We start from the raw sequence: 23,500 nt of genomic DNA on the forward strand, positions 1-23,500 counted from the left end.
GGACAGAGGAGCAGTCCATAGGGTTGCAAAGAGTTGGACACGATTGACTTGGCACACACAGTGGATCCTGGGTTCTGCAGTAGTAACCCAGAGGCAGTAATAAGTAAATTCCTGGTGGTAGGAAACAGTCCTGGAATGAATGATATTAATTCTTATGTAACACAAATTCCAAACTTGTCAGTGACCAACCACCACAACTGATATCAGGTAGTTATATTCCATGCCACTGAACTGACTTGACATTGACACAGAATTTGACCATTCACAAAATACTGGGTAGGTAGAAAGAACTAAAGATGGAGGGGACTGACTGAAAGAAAACCACAAGGTCTGAGTCATTCATTAACCACACAGTAAGAAACTGAAGAGCTAAGGGCTTACTCCACAAATAAATTCCCCAGATTTTGTAATATCCGGCTGGATTCCCTGAAATGATTAAAAAAAAACAAAACCCCACAACTTCAACTTTTACTTTAGTGTGCAACACAGATACTGTGGGTGTTGTTTTATATTTAAAAAGAAAAAAACTGGTTTGCAGTGAAAATCTTTTATCTTCGCTACTAGTGTCCTAAAGGATGTTTGAATAGGACTTGAAGGGCTTGCAGTGTAATACTTGGGCTTTTTTTATTTTTATTTTTTATGCTTGGGCTCTTGCTGGTCAGGGAATGACCTCCTTTGGGCAAAAGAGGACAGCTTTAAATGTGAAGCTCCTCTGGGATATGCTAATCATTTTAAAGTTGCCAACTAGAACCAGTGGTGCTGGACTGGTCTCTTTATTACCCATCATGTGTTCAATACAAGGGGAAACAGAAAGAGCACTTCACCCAGTAAGAGCGTCAACAAACAGATGTGTGTAAGAGGCTAAGAGGGCCAGAGGCTGGCATGACTTCACTTTCATGAGGGCGAATGGACAGAGAGGCGTGGGGCAGCACCGAGCCTGAAAGTCAGCACTGTGCCACCAGCATAGCAAGCTGCAGAAAGCCGAGCACATGTATACATGTGATACGAGGTTAGCCAAGGGCTCCCGCATCTGTCTCATTCCTCACTGAGGTGTGGGAAACATCTAAGGTATACTTAAAATTTATTAAAGTGGGAGCCACTTTCATTCACATCTCATAGATTATGAATGGGCATTCACGTCTAATGAATGAGTACGTCTTTAGGCTCAAGATGAAGCAATGGTGGCTCAAAGAGGTAAAGAGATTAGTTCAAGGTCACCCGCAAGGACAGAGTCAGGAATACGACTTGATATTCATATCCCAGGTGAAAGTTATGAGCAACGTAGACAGCATATTAAAAAGTAGAGACATTACTTTGCCAACAAAGGTCCAGGCTATGGTTTTTCCAGTAGTCATTCCAGTAGTCATGATGCTTTTGAACTGTGGTGTTGGAGAAGACTCTTGAGAGTCCCTTGGACAGCAAGCAGATCCAACCAGTCCACCCTAAAGGAGATCAGTCCTGGGTGTTCATTGGAAAGACTGATGTTGAAGCTGAAACTCCAATACTTTGGCCACCTGATACAGACACCTGACCAATTGAAAAGACCCTGATGCTGGGAAAGATTGAGGGCAGGAGGAGAAGGGGACGATACAGGATGAGATGGTTGGATGGCATCACCGACACAATGGACATAGGTTTGGGAGGTCTCCAGGAGTTGGTGATGGATAGGGAGGCCTGGCGTGCTGCAGTCCATGGGGTTGCAAAGGGTCAGACATGACTGAGCGACTGAACTGATGTATCCTAGGTCCATGTCATGTTGTCTTATGAGGAAGATAAAAAATGACAGGAGCATGTATAGCAGTCATTCGCAATTTTCATTATCATCTAAAGCAGTGGTTCTCAACTGGACACATTCCTGGCCAGGGGACTTTTGGCAATATCTAGAGACATTGGATTGCCACACCTGGATGACGCAGGTACTAGTGGGTAGAAGCCAGAGATGTTGCTAAACATCCTACTATGAACAGAACAGCCCCTCAGAACAAATAATTATCTAATTATTAGTAATTAGTAAATTACTAATATTACAAATATTAGTAATGCCAGGGTTGAAAGGTCAGTATTAAAAGAGAATGAAAAGGGGATATTTCAGGGACAGCAAGGAAGAGGTTTCAGGACGTGGGAGTCTGTGCTTTTCTTCAAAGCAAGTCTTGATAAGAAAGGAACTCCAAGAGAAAGCTGATGTTGGCTGTGACTGAGAAAGTGCAGCTGTGCGCTTTTTCCTGTCCCAGACAGAGAATTTTAGGCCACCAAGGATCCCAGCTTCTAACTTATTCTTGGGTCTCTATAGACCAAGTTCTGGATTTTTCCTGAGATTTTGTCCAGTAATTCCCTATTTTCATTAAGCTTCAAAAGCATTCTACTTCACTGCGGGGGGTGGGGGTGGGGGGAGAAAGCTTTAAGAGAAAAGTATTTAACATTAGAATTCTAATCTGCAAAACATTAGTCGAAGAGAATTCTTAGAATACTTGGTGTCAATTTGAAAAGAAGCTCTGTTTAATATGGAAGAGTTCCTACACAGGTAAGACTCTTACTCTATTTTCATTTGAATAGACAAGAATATTTCGGAATCCTTATATTATTTCGAAGGCTTTAGAAATTTCACTAATTTAGCGAGATCAAATTTAGGAAAATATTATTTGGTTTCCCAATGATGTATATCGCTTGTCAGAGTCTTTCTGTTTCTCTCAATAGAGTTGGAGGCTTATCATTATAATCTTTGTACTAAGGCTTTAGGAAAGAGATGGGGTTTCATGAAGTTAACAGTACAGGGAAATAAGGACCTTACATAATTTCATGTATCAGTTTTCCACAAAAAGCTTTCCTGGCATAAATTCGTTATTCTATGTTTGAACTGTATAAAGAACAGTGCATTATAGACATATGCTTTTTGTGTAGCTGAAATGTACTTTTATTTTTATTTATTTATTTTTGGCCGCATGGGATCTAGTTCCCTAAAGTGAAAGTGTTAGTCAGTCAGTTGAGTCCTACTCTTTGTAGACCCCATGGACTGTAGCCCCCCAGGCTCCTCTGACCATGGGATACCCCAGGCAAGAACAGTGGAGTGGGTTGCATTTGTTCCTCCAGGGGATCTTCCCAACCCAGGGACTGAACCCACACCTCCTGGGTCTCCTGCATTGCAGCCAGATGCTTTACCACTGAGCTACTAGTGCTCATTACAACTAATCCTCTCTTTCCAGGTCTCCGAGGAGGTAACACTGTCTAATGGGAAATGGGCTTGCAGAAGAGCAGGGATCTACAATTGGCCCCACCTGCTCCACAACCCTGGAACAGCTGAGTTTCAATTCTCTACTGTTCCAAACATCAGTTAGTCCATCAGACCTCCCTTGTTTTCTTTTCAGATGGTGAGACTCCAGTTAGCCTGGAATTAATGATTAACAGTTGCTATTTGAAAATGTGGTTAAGGGCAGCTTTGGCCAGAGGGCATCCTCATTTTGAGTTTGCCCAATGGTTAAGAAGTGAAGAAGTGAAAGTGAAGTTGCTCAGTCGTGTCTGAGTGTTTGCAACCACATGGACTGTAGTCTACCAGGCTCCTCTGTCCATGGGATTTTCCAGGCAAGCAAGCTTCTCTCTGGTCACTTGTTTGAATACACAGTAAAACGAGAGAGAAAAAAAAAATCAGTGTATTGAAAAAGCAAGCACCTCTACCAGAGTACATGTTTGATATGCAAAGATTTTAAGTACTTTCACAGGCATTCTGCACAAGGAAACGATGTTACATCACACTGGGAATCAGTAAAAGTAAATATTAAAGTTAAGTGAACAGTACCTGCAAAAACTCCTTTAGAAGAGGATGGCCATTTTGGAAGACAAAAAACACTCTTATTAAGAATTGCAACAAACAAGGTTTTTCAGGTATGATTTCAAAAATTATTATTTAAGATGTCTCTCAAACAATTCTTCCCTGATGTGCCTTTTTCTGTGGAGTTAAAAATTTTTTACAATAGAGAATAAAATGTGTCTGATTTAATATTTTGGAAGTTCTTAGTTAATATCCATAAGCAATGTGGGAGGAGATTGCAGAATGGAAGAAGAGTAATAGTTTTTACTCAGTAGCAAGTATTTTAGAAATTGAAAAGATATTCAAGAGTAATATGAACACATCAGAAGACAATCTGTCTCATAGATTTCCCTTGAGACAGGAAAACTGTCTAAAGTTTTCCATAGAGATGTCAATTCAGGGCTCTGTGAAGATAAGTATGTGTGTAGAAGACCAAGACAATCTAGGAATATATTTGCAACCTCATTTTAAAAATAGAAAATTTTAGAAGTAGAAAATCAGTTATAGCTTCTTTGATAGATTTAGAAAAGAAACTTCAACAATGGAAAGAAAGGAAATGAATTGGAAGAGAAGATAAATATGGAAAAATGGAGATGGAGAGAGGGTCAGATGATCATGAGAAATGTCTGATTAATAGTGAGCTGGAGGCAAAAGAGAGGGAGGGAAGGAAGGAAAGGGGACGACCCTTCTCTCTAAGTCCTTGGTTCCTCTCAACCGTGAACGTGCTGACCACTGCACAACCAACCATGTTGAGGAACATTCTAGGATTGGAGGGAAGATAAAATTCACCATTATGATAAAGAGCTCTGCGACTACTATCGAATTATTTACTCCTCTCCCTCCAAATTTCTTGTAAACTCTGACATCAGTAAATTAATTATAAATTCATGTCTTATGTTCTAAACATATGCACATTTTTCATTTTTTGTAGGATGACTTTATTATATCAAATGGTACATTTCGCTTTATTTGCCTCCGTTGCTGGTGGTAAGTAGAATTTTATCTTTAGTGTGGACTGGAAATAGCTTGGTTCCCTGACTTATGGATTAGAAAACAGGAGGGCATAAACCCAAAAGGGAAAATCACACATTGTCTTATTAATATTTTATTTAAGAAGGTCTAGTCGTGGGTCTAAACCTGCATGGTAATTACCATCAAACTAGTAATGAGTGATAATGATATTTTGAGATATCTGAAACTGTAGTGTTTTCAAATCTGCTATTTTTATTATGACAAAGGCACAGGTCCTGTGGACACTAATGCATTTTGCTCTTACATTAGTCATAGAAAGATAAGCCATATTTTAGTTAGAAGTTAGTGAAAATAAAGTTGAAATTTCTCCCCATTTAAGTCCATGGACTACATAATCCTCTAAGCCTCTAGTGATAATTTCTACTGTTTTTTTACCTATATACTTTTCCACATACTTACTGGCATGTTGATTATTACTGAGATAAAATTACTAATTTTTAGTTTTACTTATTTTTTTGTTGCTACAATAAGTTTGAGTTATATTTTGTTCTGCCCAAATATTTTAATTTTTGTTATACATATTTATATATTTAATAAGACCAAGGGTTATATCTTAGTATTTGTCAAGGAAAATATGCCAAGATTAAAAACTCCAATACATTTATTCAGTGATTAAAATAGTAATGACCTAAAAATCCACAATCTGGAATATTAGATGTTTCTTTCTAGAAATAGAAGAAAATTTCAATTTTATGTAATTTAGTTTTGTTTGTTTTTTTTTTCATTTTCTGAATGTTGATTTTTTTTTTTTTAAACTTTACATAATTGTATTAGTTTTGCCAAATATCAAAATGAATCCACCACAGGTATACATGTTTGTATTTTTAACTTATTTATGGTTTCAGTGGAAGGGTCTTCCATAATTTTTCTAAGAGTCTAAAGTTTTTGTTACTAAAATGACCTATTTGTTCGGCTTTGTTTTATTAAAATATAATTGATGTACCACACTGTATATGTTTAAGGTCTACACCACAATGATTTTACTTACATACATCATGAAATGACGGCCACAATATGGCCATCATCTCATATAGATACATTAAAGAAACAGAAAAAAATGTGTTCCTTATGATGCTATCTTGTAGGATTTACTCTCCTAACTTTCACATATAATGTACTGCTACTGCTAAGTCACTTCAGTCGTGTCCGACTCTGTGCGACCCCATAGACGGCAGCCCACCAGACTCCCCCGTCCCTGGGATTCTCCAGGCAAGAACACTGGAGTGGGGTGCCATTGCCTTCTCTGATATATATATATATAACGTACAGCAGTGTTAATTACATTTATCATGTTGTACATTACATTTCTGGTACTTATTTATCTTATAACTTGAAGTTTGTACCTTTTGACTTTTTTTTTTTTTTTGGCCATGCCATGCGGCATGCAGGGTCTTAGCTCCCCAGTCAGGAATCGAACCCATGCCCTCTGCATTTGGAGCACAAAGTCTTAACCACTGGACTGCCAGGAAATCCCCCTTTTGACTATCCATATCCAATACCCTTTTCCTCCAGTGACTGTCTCTGGTATACACAAATCTGATCTCTTTTAAAAAAATGTTTACTTTAAAAATATAATTGATGCAGGATGCTATGTTAATTCCTAAAAACAAAACAAATGAACGAACATAATGAAACAGAAATAGAGTCATAGAAACACAGAACCAACAGGTGTTTGCCAGAGAGGAGGTGGTAAGGTGAAGAGAGAAATAGGTGAGGGTGATTAAGACGTCCAGACTTCCAGCTGCAAAATAAATGATTCATAGTAATAGACTGTACAGTGTGGGGAACATAGTCAATAATTATGTACTATCTTTGTATGGTGACCGATGGTAACTAGATTTGTCATGATGATAAACTGAAATGTACAGAAATATCCAATCACTGTGTTGTGCAACAGGAACTACCATAGTGTTGTAGGTCAATTGAACTGGTCCATTTAAAAGACTGAAGTGATATGATACCTTAGCCCATCAAGGGTCATCAAACGCTACCCAAAGCAGTAGGTACCCAAAGTTGGGTGGCTACCCAAAGGCTACACGGAGCCTTTGTTTCACACAAGCATGGTGTTTAGACATAGAGAAGCGATGGGGAAAGGAAAAGCAGAGACCATTCTAGACCTGGATGGGGTCCTAGAAGGCATTTTTGCCAGCAAAGATCTGAGAAACAAATCAATTACTCGCAAAGCACCCACATCTCCAATCACTCAGAAGCGCCGTTCTATTGAGACATACATGCCGTTTTATAATTTTCTTTTCTATCTATGGCTGCTCATCCAATAAACTAAAAGTGTTGATGGACCTGGTTTCTAAGTTCTGGCACATTTCCCGTTAAGTAGACCTATTTCACTTGCTTTTGTGAGATTATTACCTGATTGGACATGTGCCCCATGAAATCCAAAATCACATGCGTCATGTATTACAACCTAGAGTGTGTGACCACGCTGTTCCAAGATGCCTGCTTTAAAGGAGGAGACATCACTGTGGCTTTCGCGCCAAATGCCAAGCACTGCCAAATCATCTGCACCCACCACCCAAGGTGCTTGCTCTTCACTTTTATGACTGAATCATCATCAGAAGATCCTACCAAGTGGTAAATGTTCGCTTTTCTATGTAGAGGAAATAGATTGTATATGACAGACAGTTACCAGCAATGAACTGTCATCTACCATTTTATAAAACTTAATGTTAACATTGGAAGATGTATCTTCCTTCAACTGAAATATTAAATATTTACAGAAGAAAGAGCAGCATTTAGGCAGTTCAGGAGGAACAGATGTGCCCCTCAGTGTGGACTTTCCAACTTCTCTGGTGGTCTCAATATTAGTGATACTCTCTGTCTGATTTTTTTCTACTTTAAAGCCAGTTCCTCATTTTGTTCTTTGCCTTTCAATTGATTATTTATATTTTATATTATTCAAATTAGAACATTTCCCTCAATGATGTTATTCAAAAAAAATTTCATTGTTTGTAAAGCTATTTTGAAAGAATAGTACAATGATTTCATATCATCACAAGACTTTTTGCCATTTTTGTCTTCTCTATTATGTATGTGTAGATGTCGAACCATGTGAAATAATTTGAAGCCATCGTAATATTTCACCCTTAAATATTTCAGCATACGTTATCGCACACAAAAGACATTAAAAATTAACAAGAATCCCTTTATATCATCTCAGTTGTCCTTCCAATGTAATTTACAGCAATTAACCAGAATCTTATCAAGGTTCACAAATTACATTTGGTGGTTTTGTCTCTATAGTCATATTCTTAAAAATCTTGGGACATTCCACTTACCATTTTTGTTTTCATATTGAGTTTAACATTTAATAATAAAGCTTTACTGCAGAATGACATCATCAACATCTTTATGCACTATTGCTGCATTCAGAGTATTTACATAGTTCCCTGAACTTAAAAAATTTAGTATTCTAGAATTTACCTCTGAGGTTGGCAAAGTTTTTCTTAATAGGCAGAAAGTAAATATCTTAGGCTTTGTGGATCCAATAGCAAAATCAAAGATATTATATAACTACTTATATAATGATTCAAAATATAATCATTGAAAACTGTAGAAACCATTCTCAGCTCATGAACTATATACTAAAACAGGCAGAGAGCTGCATTTAACCAAAAGTCCACAGTTCACCCACTCCTATTTTGTGTTTGGAAGGAACATTTTATGTCCTCTTTTCAATGTCAGGATGTTGGAATGAAAACCAAATTCACAGTCTCTTAAGAAAATATTTGTTTTGGCATGAGATAGAGGAACTTGTTTCCTTCTCTTTGACTCTCTGTGGGCTGACTTTTAAGATCCGTTATTTTAAAATATACATTTTTACCCAGTAATGGTATTTCTTTAAAAAAAACAGGTATACTTGCATCCTGAAAGACAGTGTTACAGAAACACTGCCAATGGTGAATATGACAGGAGCAATTTCTGGATATTCTTCCAAGCAATGCTTGCACCACATAAGTGGTAAGACGTCTTGCTAGAATTGATATTCATTAGTTACTGTGATGTATACATGTAGTTACACCAGCTATGGTTTTCTGGATATAAAATAAAATCCTGCAATATGGAAACAAACCCTCTCAGTGAAGTACTCGTCACATAGAGTAAACACTAGCACACACGCGTGTCTCCCCCCACCACTCCATATGTTGTGCTTGTGCTTAACCACTCAGTTGCGTCTGACATTTTGTGGCCCCATGGACATAGCCCGCCACGCTCCTCTGTCCATGGAATTTTCCAGGCAAGAATATTGGAGGAGGGTGCCATTTCCTCCTCCACATGATTTTTCCGACCCAGGGATAGAACCCCTGTCTCCTGCCTTGGCAGGTAGATTCTTTACCACTAATGCCACCTGGGAAGCCCCACCGTATTACAGTCCATTAATATTTATCTCATCGGACACATCCAACTACATCAGGTCATCATTCATTTTTCCCCCCTCTCCTTTCCAGCTTAAAGTTTTATATGAAAGTCCTTATTAAATATATTAATTCAAATCAAGGAAAGCAGCTCTAAAGGTTGAGATGACACTTGCCTTAATAGTGAAATAGATACTGGTATAGGTTAATGAGTGAATCAGTCCATTAGTGGAGTGAAGGAGACGAGAGGCCAGTTCATAAAGCTGAAGCAGAAATGTACAAGTCTCATGTTGCTGCAGTGTAAGGACACTGGCATCCTCTTACTGTTTCCATGGAAGAGTAGGAATTAAGCAGATTAAAACAGAACTAGAGGATTTCTGAGAAAAAGTCAGTGAAAGAGTAAGTCTGGAGGAACAGTGGCTGAGATTGAATTATCAGACTTGACCCCAGAGACTGGAAAATAACCATATATTCTGATTTCACTTCCAGCTTGCAGCAAAGACGTGTATGTGGACCTAAACATGAAGGGGATGAACTATAACAGCTCCCTTGCCCAGAGCGCTCGGGAATGCCAACAGAGGTGTACAGACGACACGCATTGCCATTTTTTTACATTCGCCACAAGGCGCTTTCCAAGCATAAAGGATCGGTGAGCGAGCTGTGGGCTGATGGAAAACAAAACGGAATTCTTTTTTTCCCTATCAACTTGATGTCAAATTTTATTTTCAACCCATGCAAGACAATTCTAAAAATACTAATACTATAGATTTTTTGGTGAAAAATGTATTTAAAGTCCAACGTGGATGCACTTCCTTTTATAATACAGAATCTGTCTTTCAGTGACACTTATCAAAAATGTTAAATCCACCTCCTAGCTAATTTATTGTTGTTGCTGTTTAGGCTCTTAAGTTATGTCCAACTCTTTTGTGACCCCATGGACTATAGTCTGCGAGGCTCCTCTGTCCATGGGATTTCCCAGGCAAGAATACTGGAGTGGGTTGCCATTTCCTTCTCCAGGGGATCTTCCTGACCCAGGGACTGAACCGGTGTCTGCTGCTAATTTATAGAGTGCTACATTTCTTAATTGGCAATTTTAAAACAGTTGTAATGGTCAGTCAGTCCCCTTCTCAGCCTAAAGGATGCTACAGCCTGAACTTGTAGAATCAAAAAGAAAAACCTACTCAGATATCCTCCCAAATAACAGTTCCCCACCTGAGACAAAGTAACGGAAACCTGTGTGAAATACTTTAAAACTTGTCCCGCTACTAGATTTTGAAATATTCCAGGGGGTAAATATATTCTGTAAAAATATAAAAGGATCTGATTTGCAATTTATTAACTTCTTTTCTCTTAAATATTTTTAGGGAAAATATTGTTAACTTTTAAATTTAGAAATATTTGAGATATTTTGGATTTGTATAGGGAGCTGCAATTATCTGGAGCTTCCCTGGTGATTCAGGGGTAAAGAATCTGCCTGCAATGCAGGAGCCATGGGAGGTGTGAGTTCAGTCCCTGGGCTGGGAAGAGCCCCTGAAGAAGGAAGGGGCAAACCTTTCCAGTATTCTTTCCTGGGAGATTCCATGGACAGAGGAGCCTGGCAGGCTACAGTCCATGGGTTCACAGAGAGTCGGACATGACCAAAGCGACTTAGCACATACACGTGCTATACTTATCTGAAATCCAACGATAAAAGAAGAACTCAAAATGACTAGTATTTGGATTTTAACATTCTGGTCTACACATTCACAAAAAGGAGATGAGCGGAAATAAAGTGTCAAAGATTTACTTGAAGAAAAGCAATGAATAACACAAGATGAAGTTCTCAAATCAATAATTAAGGTTTTGTGGTTTATCTTTAGCTCAGCTCAAATCCACCTTTCTACATATTTTATGTGTAAGATTCAATGCAAAATGAACAGCAAGCCAGGACCTCAGGAGTTGCTAGGTATTATTTGAAAAGTTAAAATGGTAAAATTGAGACGAGCTTGAGAAGTCTTTAATTCCTACGTCTCCACTCTTCATGTTACTACCCATCTAAAGCTATCATTTTACTGATGAAAAAATAAAACTGACAAAGTTCACAGAACCACCAACTCCCAGCAGAGATGGGACTCAAGAGCAGCTGTCTAGTCTCTCAGATCAAAGTTTTCAGAGCAATTCTTTAGCTTCCATGCCCAGGCCATCTCTAAATGTGAATTTTTTATCATCTTATATTTTTCCTTACTTGCGTTTGGAGGGATAAAATAATTTTCCATTTTGGTCTTCATTTAGTAACACTTGCCTGTTGAAGAACACCCAAACAGGGACACCAACCAGCATAACGAAGCTCCACGAAGTGGTATCTGGATTTTCTTTGAAGTCCTGTGGCTTTTCTAACCTGGGTAACTATTATTTTCTTAATGAGGTAGTTTAGCCATTCAGTGCTAATGATATGTACAATGGGCCTCACTTAGGATACCAATTTGTGCTCACTAATGAAATGGACCCATTGACCTTTTATTTTCCTCATGAGAAAAAATCCATAATGGTCTGTATGACTAAAGTTTATATTGGAATTTAAAGCTTACAGCAATCACTTCAGTTATCCTAATTTTAAAAGTGTAAAAGATCTTGGGATAAACAAATCTTCTAAAGTTACTAGTAAGACCTTGTTTCTTTAGAGCTGTTTTAGGTTCGCAGCAAAATTGAGAGCAAAGGATAAAGATTTCCCTTTACCTCCTGCCCAGACATGTAGTCAGCCTCCCCTATTACCAGCATCCCTCACCAGATGGTGCATTTGTTACAACTGATGAGCCAACATCATAATCACATCATAATCACCCGAAGTTCACAGTTGACATTACGAGCCACTCTTGGAGTCATACATTGTATGGGTCTGAACAAGTACATAGAGGCATGTTTCCATCATCAGAGTACCATTCAGAATATTTTCACTGCCTTAAAATTTCTCTGTGCTCTGCCTGTTCATCCCTCCCTCATCGCCCAACCAATTTTTATACGGAATTTACAAGTACCGTGAGTGGGGTTTTACTTTTACCGACGCTACCAATGAACTGACCCTCTGAATATGATGTCTTCTGCTGTGCAGCTTGTATTAGGGACATTTTCCCCAGAACGGCGTTTGTGGACATCACCATTGACACTGTCATGGCCCCAGATCCCTTTGTCTGTCGCAGCATCTGTACTCACCATCCCAGTTGTCTGTTTTTTACCTTCTTGTCTGAAGAATGGCCAACAGCATCTGAAAGGTAAAGAGTTAAGATTAAGGGTCATGTGTTATCTTTTAAAACAGTTGATCAAAACCCACTCTTGAAAATTCTGAGCAACTACAAATTTTATCTAAATGTCTCTCTAGAATAGATAAAAACTGCAAGGAAGAACCCTAGCTCCTCTCTTTCCATTTCCCACTTACTGACCGCAGGACTTTTGTTTTTCTTTAGGTTAGGGAGGTCTTTGCCTTCAGCAAAAGGAGAGCAACAGAGGATGAGATGATTAGATACTATCAGTGACTCAATGGGCATGAACTTGAACAAATTCCAGGAGATAGTGAAGGACAGGGAAGCCTGGTGTGCTGCAGTCCATGGGGGTCCCAAAGAGTCGGACACAACTTAGTGACTGAACAATGACAACAAGAGAGTTGCTAGTTCTGAATAGAAGGAAGAAAATAACGATAGTCACTGAGAGGTATCGTAGCCCAATGCCTGGTTTAAGATCATTGATCCAGGAGTACAAAGAGCTGGAAATAGCAGTGACCTGTCAAATTCAAAATGGAGAGGGGGAGAAACAGTGGCCTTCATCAAAAGAATTGGGGATAATGGTGGAGGACGCTTTGAGAATTTAGGCCATTTCCCTACTGATGCATATTAACACAGGAAACTGTAATAAAAGCACAGGAAATTGCTATGATCATCAAAAGGATGTTTGTTGTCCCCATTAACAAAATTCACTAAAAAAAAGGAGAAATCGTCTTAAGACTGTTTGCTTAAAAATCTAGGTTGTAGGTATTATCTGAATCTGAATCCTTAAGAGTCCTTGGCATTTGCTCGACACGGCTGTTCATTCCTGGGGGAAGTGTCCCCCAGAGGAATTCAGCCAAAATAAGCCCTTGAGCTCCTGTCCATCAAGCAAGACTGGTTTTTTTTTTTTTTTTTATCGGGGGAGGATATAACTACAGAAGTATCAATACTAGCTACTAGTCACATGAGAATATGTTACTTTCATTTTCTCAATATGGTTCTAAACATGGGGATGCGATAAGTATGCTTGATAGATTAAAAACCCTGTACTACTTGGGCCAGAGTGGAAGTAAAACAGAAGTGATCAGATTGGGATATATTGTTAATGTAGAGCCAGTAAGATTTGCTGATGGATTGAATACCAGCATGAAGGAAAAAGTCAGTGATGGCTGCAAAATTTTTTGGCTCAAGAAAGTTGCAAGGTTGGAAACACCAATGAAGAAATGAGGGAGGATTTCGTATAGAGTTGATTTCAAGAGGGAAGAGGTGTCTGGTAGTCAATGAGAAAGAAATATCGAATTGGCAGTTAAAAAGAGAGATTTAAGGCAGTGATTAGGTATCCCCAGCTGGTAATTAATGCTGCTGAAACTGATGAGATCATCAAAAAATTGAACAGAGAGAAGGAGGGCAAAGACTGAACCTTAAGGCACTAAAAATTTCAGAACTTAGATGCCTTTGTAAGGTGTTATTTTGTCTTAATCACGGTTCTCTTTCTTTCATATTCCATTTGTAAAATTCCCAGTCAATACCTATAAGAGGAAGTATTTGATCATCATTACAGGGTGAGAGAAGAACCTGGGTGCTACAAGCCAAGGCTTGGCCTCTTAAATTTGAATTAATGAATATTAAATAAAACTAAATCTTCATTTCCTCAGCTGTATTAGCCGCATTTCAAGAACTCATGAAATGGCTGGCTAGGAGAAGGAAATGGCAACCCACTCCAGTGTTCTTGCCTGGAGAATCCCAGAGACGGGGGAGCCTGGTGGGCTGCCATCTATGGGGTCACACAGAGTCGGACACGACTGAAGCGACTTAGCAGCAGCAGCAGTGGCTGTTGTAGTGACTACCATAGATGCAGAGTGTTTACGTCATTGCAAAAAACTGTTGGACATCACTGCCCTGGATTGTGATTTTGTACTAGTTAGGAAAGGTTACTTCCTCCCAGAGAAATGCCACCTGGGTGTGGAGCCTGCATTTATCTCTGTGTAAGCCTACAGCAGATTTCTAGGCAGCATGAACATTCCTGGATGGTTGAGATAGTCTAGGAAAGTTGAGAGAAAGGAAATGAAAAAGGAAGGTGCTAGGAACAGTGATGTTGAACAGAGCAAGCTCAGAAGATTTAGAGGCAGTTTGGAAAATTTGTCTGCAACCTATGCAACCTACAGTCTGACTCAGTGTACTTTCAAAATGGGAACTCCTTCCCTATTAAATACCAACAGGAACTGATTTCTATATGCGCTATGAAAATGTCTTCTTCTTTGATATGGTTTACATGGTGCCTCTTGACGTTTCTTTTTCACTCTTAGAAATCTGTGTCTCCTTAAAACATCTTCAAGTGGATTGCCAAGCGCACGCTTTAGAAAGAACAGAGCTTTTTCTGGTTTTAGTCTACAACACTGCCAGCACAGTGTCCCAGGTAATCAGTGCAAGCCCTTTCTTCTGATCAAGGTCAACAAATGGGCGGGAGGGTTTTGCCTTTCACATCTCAATATGTGCTTCTGCTGTGCAGTGTTCTGCCATTCTTCATTCTATCGCAACACTGATTTCTTGGGAGAAGAACTGGACATCGTAGACGCGGACAGCCACGAAGCCTGCCAGAAAACATGTACCAACAGCATCCGCTGCCAGTTCTTTACCTATTCTCCATCTCAAGAATCGTGCAACGGAGGGAAGTAAGACATATGTCAAGTCCCATAGACGCTCCTGTCCCAGCTTGTTGAGAGATGAGTTATGTTTATACCATTTTGCTTCCAACCTGCAGGGGTAAATGCTACTTAAAACTTTCTGCAAATGGATCTCCAACTAAAATACTTCATGGGACAGGAAGCATCTCTGGATACACGTTAAGGTTATGTAAAATGGATAATGGTGAGTTTAACGTCACTTGAGAAAAGTAATAGCCTGAAGGAGTTATTTTATACTGAGTATGTCGTGACTAAGAGAATCAGTAATAGCCACAGAGGGGAGAAAATTAGTACAACAATGAATGCAGTTGCAATTTTCTGTTATTTTCACTGCTGTCAATCAGGCTGACCTGTTTTAAAGGTAAATATTGGGCTTTAACTAAACTCTGCATTGCCTGGCATTAATTAAATATATGTTATAATCCCTGAGTCAAGAAGATCCCCTGGAGAAGGGAATGGCAACCCACCCCAGTATTCTCACCTGGAGAATCCCATAGACAGAGGAGCCTGGTGGGCTATAGTCCATGGGTTTGCTAAGAGTCAGACACCACTGAGCAGCTAACATTTTTTGCTTAAACATTTTATAATTTGATACATTTATATAACTAGTATTGCCTGCTGAGGCTCAGGTTTAGTCAACATTTTTATGTCTGTTTGTTGATATCACGGTCAAATGATCTTTCTTATTATCCTTTATAATAGAAATATCAACCAGCATCTTAATTAGTCATCTTCTTTCTACTGGTTGTTACTTGATCTTTAATTGAAATACAAATAATCATCTTATGTTGGGAAAATTATGTTATATATACAAGAAATATTCAGTAACTCCTTCTCCAGGGCCTTCAGATTTCCTGCGAGTGTTTGGAGTATTTATGAATATTAGCAAAAGTTACAGTAAAACCTTATTAACTTGTAACAATGAGTATGAGAGAGTGGAAATAAAAAGATTATCTATATTAAGCACGACCTATAATAATATAAAAATGATAATACCATATCAGCAGTACTTCCATTCCAGTGGCCAATTTCTGAGCCCAGTAACAAAAGATGGTTTGTAGCCAAACAACAGTAAGGGAAAGAATAGGAACATTCTCCCTACACGCATTCCTCCCTAAATTATCGTAATAACCTACGACGACATTAGTGTTCATTGATTTACATACACTGCATGTTTCTAGACTTTTATTGCTTACTGCCCAATATTACAATGCAATATAAATTAAGTTGCAGCTGAGATTTAATGAGTGAAATGGAAGTGATAATTATGCTTTGTAGTAGATTTCAAAGTATGAAAATCTGTCAGAAATACTGGCTCTACTGAGAGATGAAGAAATAAATCCTGAGGTTCTGAGAACTTGTTTTGTAGAACACACAACGTTACATTGTGTCCAATATTACCCTCCTAGCTGGGAAATTCTGCCTAGAAAATCCCATGGACAGAGGAGCCTAGTAGGCTGCAGTCCATGGGGTTGCTAGAGTCCTACACGACTGAGCGACTTCACTTTCACTTTTCACTTTCATGCATTGGAGAAGGAAATGGCAACCCACTCCAGCGTTCTTGCCTGGAGAATCCCAGGGATGGGGGAGCCTGGTGGGCTGCCATCTATGGGGTCGCACAGAGTCGGACACGACTGAAGCGACTTAGCAGCAGCAGATGGGACTCTGGATGGTTCTAGCTTCTTTACAAAGACAGTCAGTTGAGTTGTATCTCATACCTTCTCTGTTTTTCTTGCAATAAATTTACCTAAGACAAAAAGGAGTATTTATGATCTTTCTGTTGTGCTGGTGCTACCAAACAATAGAAAGGATGCAGCCGATTTTATTGTCAGCAATGGTGACATCATTTTAAAAGGGGAGCCACCATTTACACCTTAAATTGCAGAATCCATTCTCTACCCTCCTTCCTTTCTAATGCTTCTTATGTTTCTAATGTTCCTCCTTATGTTCCTTTCTAATGAATCTATGGACTCTGGTCTCTAAAGGTTGCAGATTATATCAGGTGTAGACTGACAGCTAAACGGAAACTATAAGATAAAGGAAACTAAAATCTTTTGTCTTTAATGTACCTTCTGATAGAAGTGAAATGAGTTGATTAGGTTTTGCTGCATTAGATTAAAAATGTGCTAATATGCAAGGGAACATCTGACTGAGATGTTTATACCTTTCACTGTCATTGGTTTATACTATAACTTAACTTTCTGAAGACACAGAGCAATTGCCATCCAAAGAAACATCTATTAGTTCAAAATGCAAGGCCAAGCATGGGTATTTTCAGCACTTTGTTTGAACTGAGAAACGAACACCGAGATCTAGAACTCATCTTAACAAGGTCTTTATTTACATGTTCTTAATGTATTTTAGTTACTGCTGACATATTAATTTTCCAAGTCAAGAAAGAACTGAGGGGTGAGTTTGAATCAAAGTCCTCGGAAATATCAAGGGTTGAGCATAAAACCCCAATCTGTCAACAAGACCAAAGGGCAGAAGCAGTTCACAAACAGAAGAGAGGCTGGGTTGGGGTGTGGGTGGAGCTGGAGTGACCGAGCGGGCCAAAGGGCAGCTGGGGTGGGAGGGCAGTGGGAGGAACTGGACAAAGGCTGCAAATGGAGTTCAAGGTGTTCACCTCTAACCAGAGTTCTCAAACGTCAGTGAGGCTGATCAAAACTTAGGTGGTCAGGGTCCACTGTTAGAGTTTCTGATTCACGACGTCTAAGGTGGGGCCCATGAATGATCATCTCTCACAAATTCCCAGGTCATGCCTGGGAGGTCCGTCTGGGGGCCACACTTGACAACCATTGCTTTAAAAGAACCGCTGCGGTTGTCATTTGAGGGAAGGTAAGCCTCGAAGTCCCAGATGAGACATTATTTTATTGTTGTTGTTCAATGGCTCGGTCATGTCCAACTGTTTGCGACCCCATGGACTACAGCATGCCAGGCTGCCCTGTCCTTCTCTATTATTTGGGGCATTATTTGGGAATGTGCAATTACAAGGTGACCCACTCATTCAGGTTTTATGTTCATATTATGCTTTGCCAACTTGAGTCTAAAGTATCTTCAAGTGAAGGTCACGGTACATTATTGAACCCAGGGCAGGGTGTTCTTCCCTGTGTGCCTGAAGGAATGTAACTACTGATGGAAAATGAAGATTTAGGAAGCTACTCACTGCAATCCTTCTGTCGTAGTGTGTACAACCAAAATCAAGACCAGAATTGTAGGAGGAACCCAGTCTGTTCACGGAGAGTGGCCGTGGCAGATAACTCTGCACGTGACATCACCCACCCAGAGACACCTGTGTGGAGGCGCCATCATCGGAAACCAGTGGATATTAACAGCTGCTCACTGTTTCAACGAGTTCAGTACAATTGCTGGTTTTACTCGTTCACCATGCTCATGCATATATTAATATTAAATCTACTCTAGTATTTTATCTCAAAGATGTCAGTTTTCCTATTTGCTAAATTAATTTTCTGTCTTTAGTGGGGGAAAAGCAAAAAGGAAGAGCTGTTCATATTCTATACCAGCATCAGAAGAGGTGCGGGAACATGGCTGTTTGACTCCATAATATTCCACTTTTCTGGTTAAATGTATACACATCCCCAGGGGACTTCTGCTTACCTCCTGTTGAGTATATCACCTTCTGTGCACTGTCCTGGGCTTTGGGTTTAGGACTAAACTCAAAGAGAATTTCCCGCTTCCTGAATGTAATTTCCCACTTATTCTCCCTCTCCCCTCTGACTCTGTCTCCTCCTCCTCCTCCTCCTCCTTCTCTCTCTCTCTCCCTTCCTTTCTCCCCACCCCTCACTCTATTTCCAGACACAGAAAGAAGTGTTTATTATACATCATCATATTGGATTCCCTACTTCAGTCATTTTCATTACCGGCCAGATATAAAAGCTCCATCAAGAGCATACAGACTGTGTGTATCCCAGGGAATTTTAGTTGACCAGATTTCCTCTTTGCAATGCAGTATCTTCTGGGTTGTTTTTAGACTCAGATTTGTGGTTTTGTCGGTTTATTTTTATCATTATGCAGCTTACTCATAACTCAAAGATTTGAGGTCAATAGTCTCTTTTAGCTTTAACATATGGGACAGTGGGGTGCCAGAAAGTATGAGTGAATTTCTCAGGGTCACAGCCAATCAACGGCAGCACTGAAAGTAAAACCCAGAAATGTGTGTGTGTGTGTGTGTTGAAGGGTGGAAAAAGTATTCATTGATGTTTTTGTGTTTAATATAAGGTAAATGATAGCCCAGGACCTTCCATAAAAGAGGACTATGTGACTGAAAAATCTTAGCAGAAAATCACTTCTTTCCACCTAAAAGCCCCCCACTGGCTAGGAATCATTAGTTAAATAGCACTGTATCTCAAAAGGTTGGGAATTACTTGCTAACGGAATTCTCTTTTCCTCTCTTGCTTACTCCTTAGGGTCAAGTCACCTAATGTGTTGCGTGTCTATAGCGGCATTTTGAATCAATCAGAAATAAAAGAGGATACATCTTTCTTTGGGGTTCAAGAAATAATAATTCATGATCAATATGAAAAGGCAGAAAGTGGATATGACATTGCCTTGTTGAAACTAGAAACGGCAATGAATTATACAGGTATGGGAAACTTTAAACAGAACGTTGTCTACAGTGATGCCGGGCTTCACACTCCCAGGTTCCTGGCCTGACCTGGCAGTCCCTCCATGTATTACTGTCATTAAAAAGGGAGAAGGGCTGCAAAGCTCCCCTTTCAGTCCATTAAGACTGAGTGCTGGGATCTTCCCTGGTGGCCCAGCGGTTGAGATTTTGCCTTTCAATACAGGGGGTGCAGGTTTGATCCTTGGTCTGGGAGTTAAGATCCCACATGCCACATCCCACAGGCAAAATAAATTAGAGCATAGACAACAGAAGCAATATTGTAACAAACTCAATAAAGGCTTTAAAATGGTTCATATTAAAATATATATATATTCATATAAAAGACTGACATGCTGTCCTGATGATTAAATCTATTTTTTTGTGGGGAGGGGTTAAAATGGCAAGTTTTCTTCAGATTCACAGAATGACATGACTTCATAATATATTGGAATGTTAAAGATGGCTTATATCTCCTTTTTAAGGAAGAAAGGATGGCAAGTCAGAATGAGGAAGCAGTTTCTATAGCATCACAGACCTCATGAGAGTGACAGTTAGTGGAGGAGGCTGTCTCTTGTTCCCTCCTCCTTGATGTGTGATAGATAACTCTGAACATGAGGAATGAAAATGTATGACAAAGAGGGGAAAAAAAAAAAAAACCCGAATATAATAAACTGAGAACACACCCTAATCATAGAAAGTGAAGGAAGAGAGTTTTCCTGGGAAATGTGATGTATTCTGTTTCTGATAACTAAACTGTGATTTTTAAAATTTAGACTCTCAATGGCCCATATGCCTACCTTCCAAAGGAGATAGAAATGTGATGTATACTGAATGCTGGGTGACCGGATGGGGATACAGAAAATTAAGAGGTAAGAAACCACATTTCTCTGTCTGCTACAGTGGAAGATACAGAGCACAGTTTAATCACAACATTTTCTGCTACCTCAAGTCACACAGCTAAAATGAGAGTAAAATAATAACATTATTCAATTGCAGAAAGTATATTCATAAAGATGGAAAGGCAAAAATCACCCAAAGGAAGATGATACCTCACCTATTTGGGAATTTTAAATATGACAATCTCTTTAAAGACTCATTACTTTTAATGAAGTTTAATTCAAAACCTAGCACTTTTCAGTAAATGTCTTACCCTGTTATCCAATTATTTTCTCTGGGAAGTAATTCCAGTTAGAGCCATAATTAATTTTGAGCTAAATTAACATGAAAAAAATGGTACAATAATGAGAATAACATCTTCTCTACAAGCTGTAATTACAAAAAGTCTGTGAACTAAACCTGATTGTTTTTCCTTCTAGATTTTTAAAATAGGTGCAATTTTTATTTTAAATATATGTACTTATATTTAAATTTATATTATATGTATGCGGTTATTCCTTTTATAAACCAAAATTTTGTTTTAGACAAAATACAGAATACTCTCCAGAAAGCCAAGGTACCCTTGATGACAAATGAAGAATGCCAGGCAGGTTACAGAGAGCACAGAATAACCAGCAAGATGGTCTGTGCAGGCTACAGAGAAGGAGGGAAGGACGCCTGTAAGGTAACCCTGTCTTCAGCCAATTGAATAAACTCCAATTAGAATGTTTAGTGCATTAAACTTTTTTTAATTTTTAAGTTAAATTTTTTCACTAATTTATTTATATTTGGCTGCATTGGGTCTTTGCTGCTGCACAGGGGTTTCTCTAGTTGCAGGGCCCGGGGACTACTCCCGAGTTGCTCAGGCTCAGTAATGTGACACATGGGCTCAGTGGCTTTACAGTATGTGGGATCTTAGTTCCCAGACCAGGGATCGAACCCACCCCCGCCCCCACCTCTGCATCGCCAGGTGGATTCTTAATCACTGGGCCACCAGGGAAGTCCTCTGTTTGGTGTATTTTTTGAAAAACAGTCTTCTGCCAATGAGCAGGGAACACAGTGGGTTTGTTTTTTCCTTACCCTAGAATCTGACGTGCATAGATTGGTGTGCGGGACAGGTAATCTGCGTCTTTGAAGTTTATTAAAGGGCCAAGACAGAATTTCAGGTGAAATCATTCCCGGGGCAAGGTATTTAAGAAGCGAAGTCTGAACTGATCTGCGTGCCCTTTTCTTTTCTCTGTTTGTCACAGGGGGATTCAGGGGGGCCCCTGTCCTGTAAGCACAACGAGGTGTGGCACCTGGTAGGCATCACGAGCTGGGGTGAAGGCTGCGGCCAAAGGGAGCGGCCAGGTGTTTACAGCAATGTGGTCGAGTACTTGGACTGGATTCTGGAGAAAACGCAAGGCCCTTGAAAGGGTCCTCAGAGACCGCTCGACTTCCTGAAGGGTAAATCAGATCACTCCCTGAAAAGGGCTTGGATTTCACTGAAGAAGACACTGCACCTTCATTTTCCTCCACAGGCTACAATTCTGAGCCTGTAACAGACTGGAGGGGTTGGGTATTAGTAAGAAAAAGCAAACTGTCATGCTCCCCAAGCTCCCAGGGTTCCGTGATGATCCGAGTCTGACTTGAGTATCCAGGCTCTGTTTTGTTGGCTATACCTCTCCTAAACCAAGGATATACAATCAAGATTAAGATATTTAAAGATGAAAGCACAGCCAGATAAACCAGAAAAGAATCAAGTGGCGGCACCAAAGGATCAGGTAGAACTGCTCAAAGAAACCACTGTAAAAAGGTGTGGTGAATGAAACATGGGAAGCGGAGAAGATAGGAACCGGGACAGTCAGCATCCAATCGCAAGATTCTGTGCTCTGCGTACGGGGAACTCTTTTGGGAAGAAAGAACTTAACTGAATTTGATGGCAGGTTTCAGAATAATCAAGAATTCTTGTTGTTAATTTTTAAATGGGTTTGGGTAGAGACAAGCTATGAATAAGTGAGTGTGAATGTGGACTCCAGAATTTCTGTAAGGGAAAGGATTAAAAGCAGCTATCCACCTGGAAGTGGGTCCTCTGTTTGTGCATGGATTTCATATGCATTTGGCATAGTTTTGGGTACAGGAGGGCTGGTGAAGATGAAGGGGGTAAGCTAAAGACTAAGACAACCTGCCTCTGTGAGTGTGGGTTCACAAATCTACATTTATAGACAATAAATGTATTGGACAGAAATCAATGTAACATACACCAATCCTACAGGTGAAAATGATTTGGGAACACATGGATGGGGGGTACAGCAGTGTCTTCAGCATTTTCAAGGCACCACCTGTATTCTCAGTACTGGGATGTTCCCTGTGATGCAAATATTTACATGGGTATTGTTTTAGATATGGTCTAATAATATAAATTTTGCACTATCTCCACCTGTTTTCAATCCATGCCAACAACCTGTGTCAAGATTCTATCTAATATGCACAGTATTGATTGAGCAGACTGAACTGGGGGGAATGCGGTGGTGAGCCAGTCAATATATCTCTACCTTCATGAAGCTTCCAGTCTGGTTAGCAGGAGCCACAAAAGGAAACTAATTACATGTGTATAAAATACAGAGTTTTAAATGGAAATGAGGAGGCAGCATAGGGTTCTAGGAGAAGGGAAGGGAAAAGAGAATTTGGAGCAGGTTCAAAGATTGGGATAAAAAGGAATTTTCTGAGGAAGACACAGTAAAAGCAAAAGCAAAAAAAAAAAAAATCAAAAAAGACCAGAATGGCTTTAAAACCTTGGCTACTGTCCTGCCTCATTAAAGACTCAGAGAAACTTTGCTCCATTTTGACGAGGAGGCTTGTCCCAGCTGGTCCTCCCTTCACCCCCTGGGTCCTCC

General features: G+C 39.6%; 1 protein-coding gene across 3 annotated transcripts; it reads left to right on the plus strand.

The window, feature by feature from the left end:
- Window positions 1-2,401: 2,401 nt before the first annotated feature.
- Window positions 2,402-22,686, plus strand: F11 (coagulation factor XI). 3 transcript variants are annotated; one of them, XM_027530036.1, is made up of 16 exons: window positions 2,402-2,521; window positions 3,201-3,876; window positions 4,734-4,789; window positions 7,261-7,369; window positions 8,703-8,809; window positions 9,694-9,853; window positions 11,476-11,585; window positions 12,293-12,452; window positions 14,747-14,856; window positions 14,950-15,112; window positions 15,202-15,308; window positions 18,310-18,478; window positions 19,552-19,727; window positions 20,522-20,617; window positions 21,170-21,309; window positions 21,875-22,686. In XM_027530036.1, exons 3-16 carry the CDS (start codon window positions 4,735-4,737, stop codon window positions 22,034-22,036), a joined length of 1,824 nt encoding a protein of 607 aa, XP_027385837.1. In that variant the 5' UTR covers window positions 2,402-2,521; window positions 3,201-3,876; window position 4,734; the 3' UTR covers window positions 22,037-22,686. The 3 variants fall into 3 exon arrangements, with proteins under 3 accessions (XP_027385837.1, XP_027385835.1, XP_027385836.1); XM_027530034.1 differs by having other exon boundaries at window positions 2,404-2,521; window positions 7,261-7,423; XM_027530035.1 differs by lacking the exon at window positions 2,402-2,521 and having other exon boundaries at window positions 3,159-3,876; window positions 7,261-7,423.
- Window positions 22,687-23,500: the final 814 nt, after the last annotated feature.

The sequence above is a fragment of the Bos indicus x Bos taurus genome, chromosome 27 (assembly GCF_003369695.1).
Source record: "Bos indicus x Bos taurus breed Angus x Brahman F1 hybrid chromosome 27, Bos_hybrid_MaternalHap_v2.0, whole genome shotgun sequence".
Classification (NCBI taxonomy): Eukaryota; Metazoa; Chordata; class Mammalia; order Artiodactyla; family Bovidae; genus Bos; species Bos indicus x Bos taurus.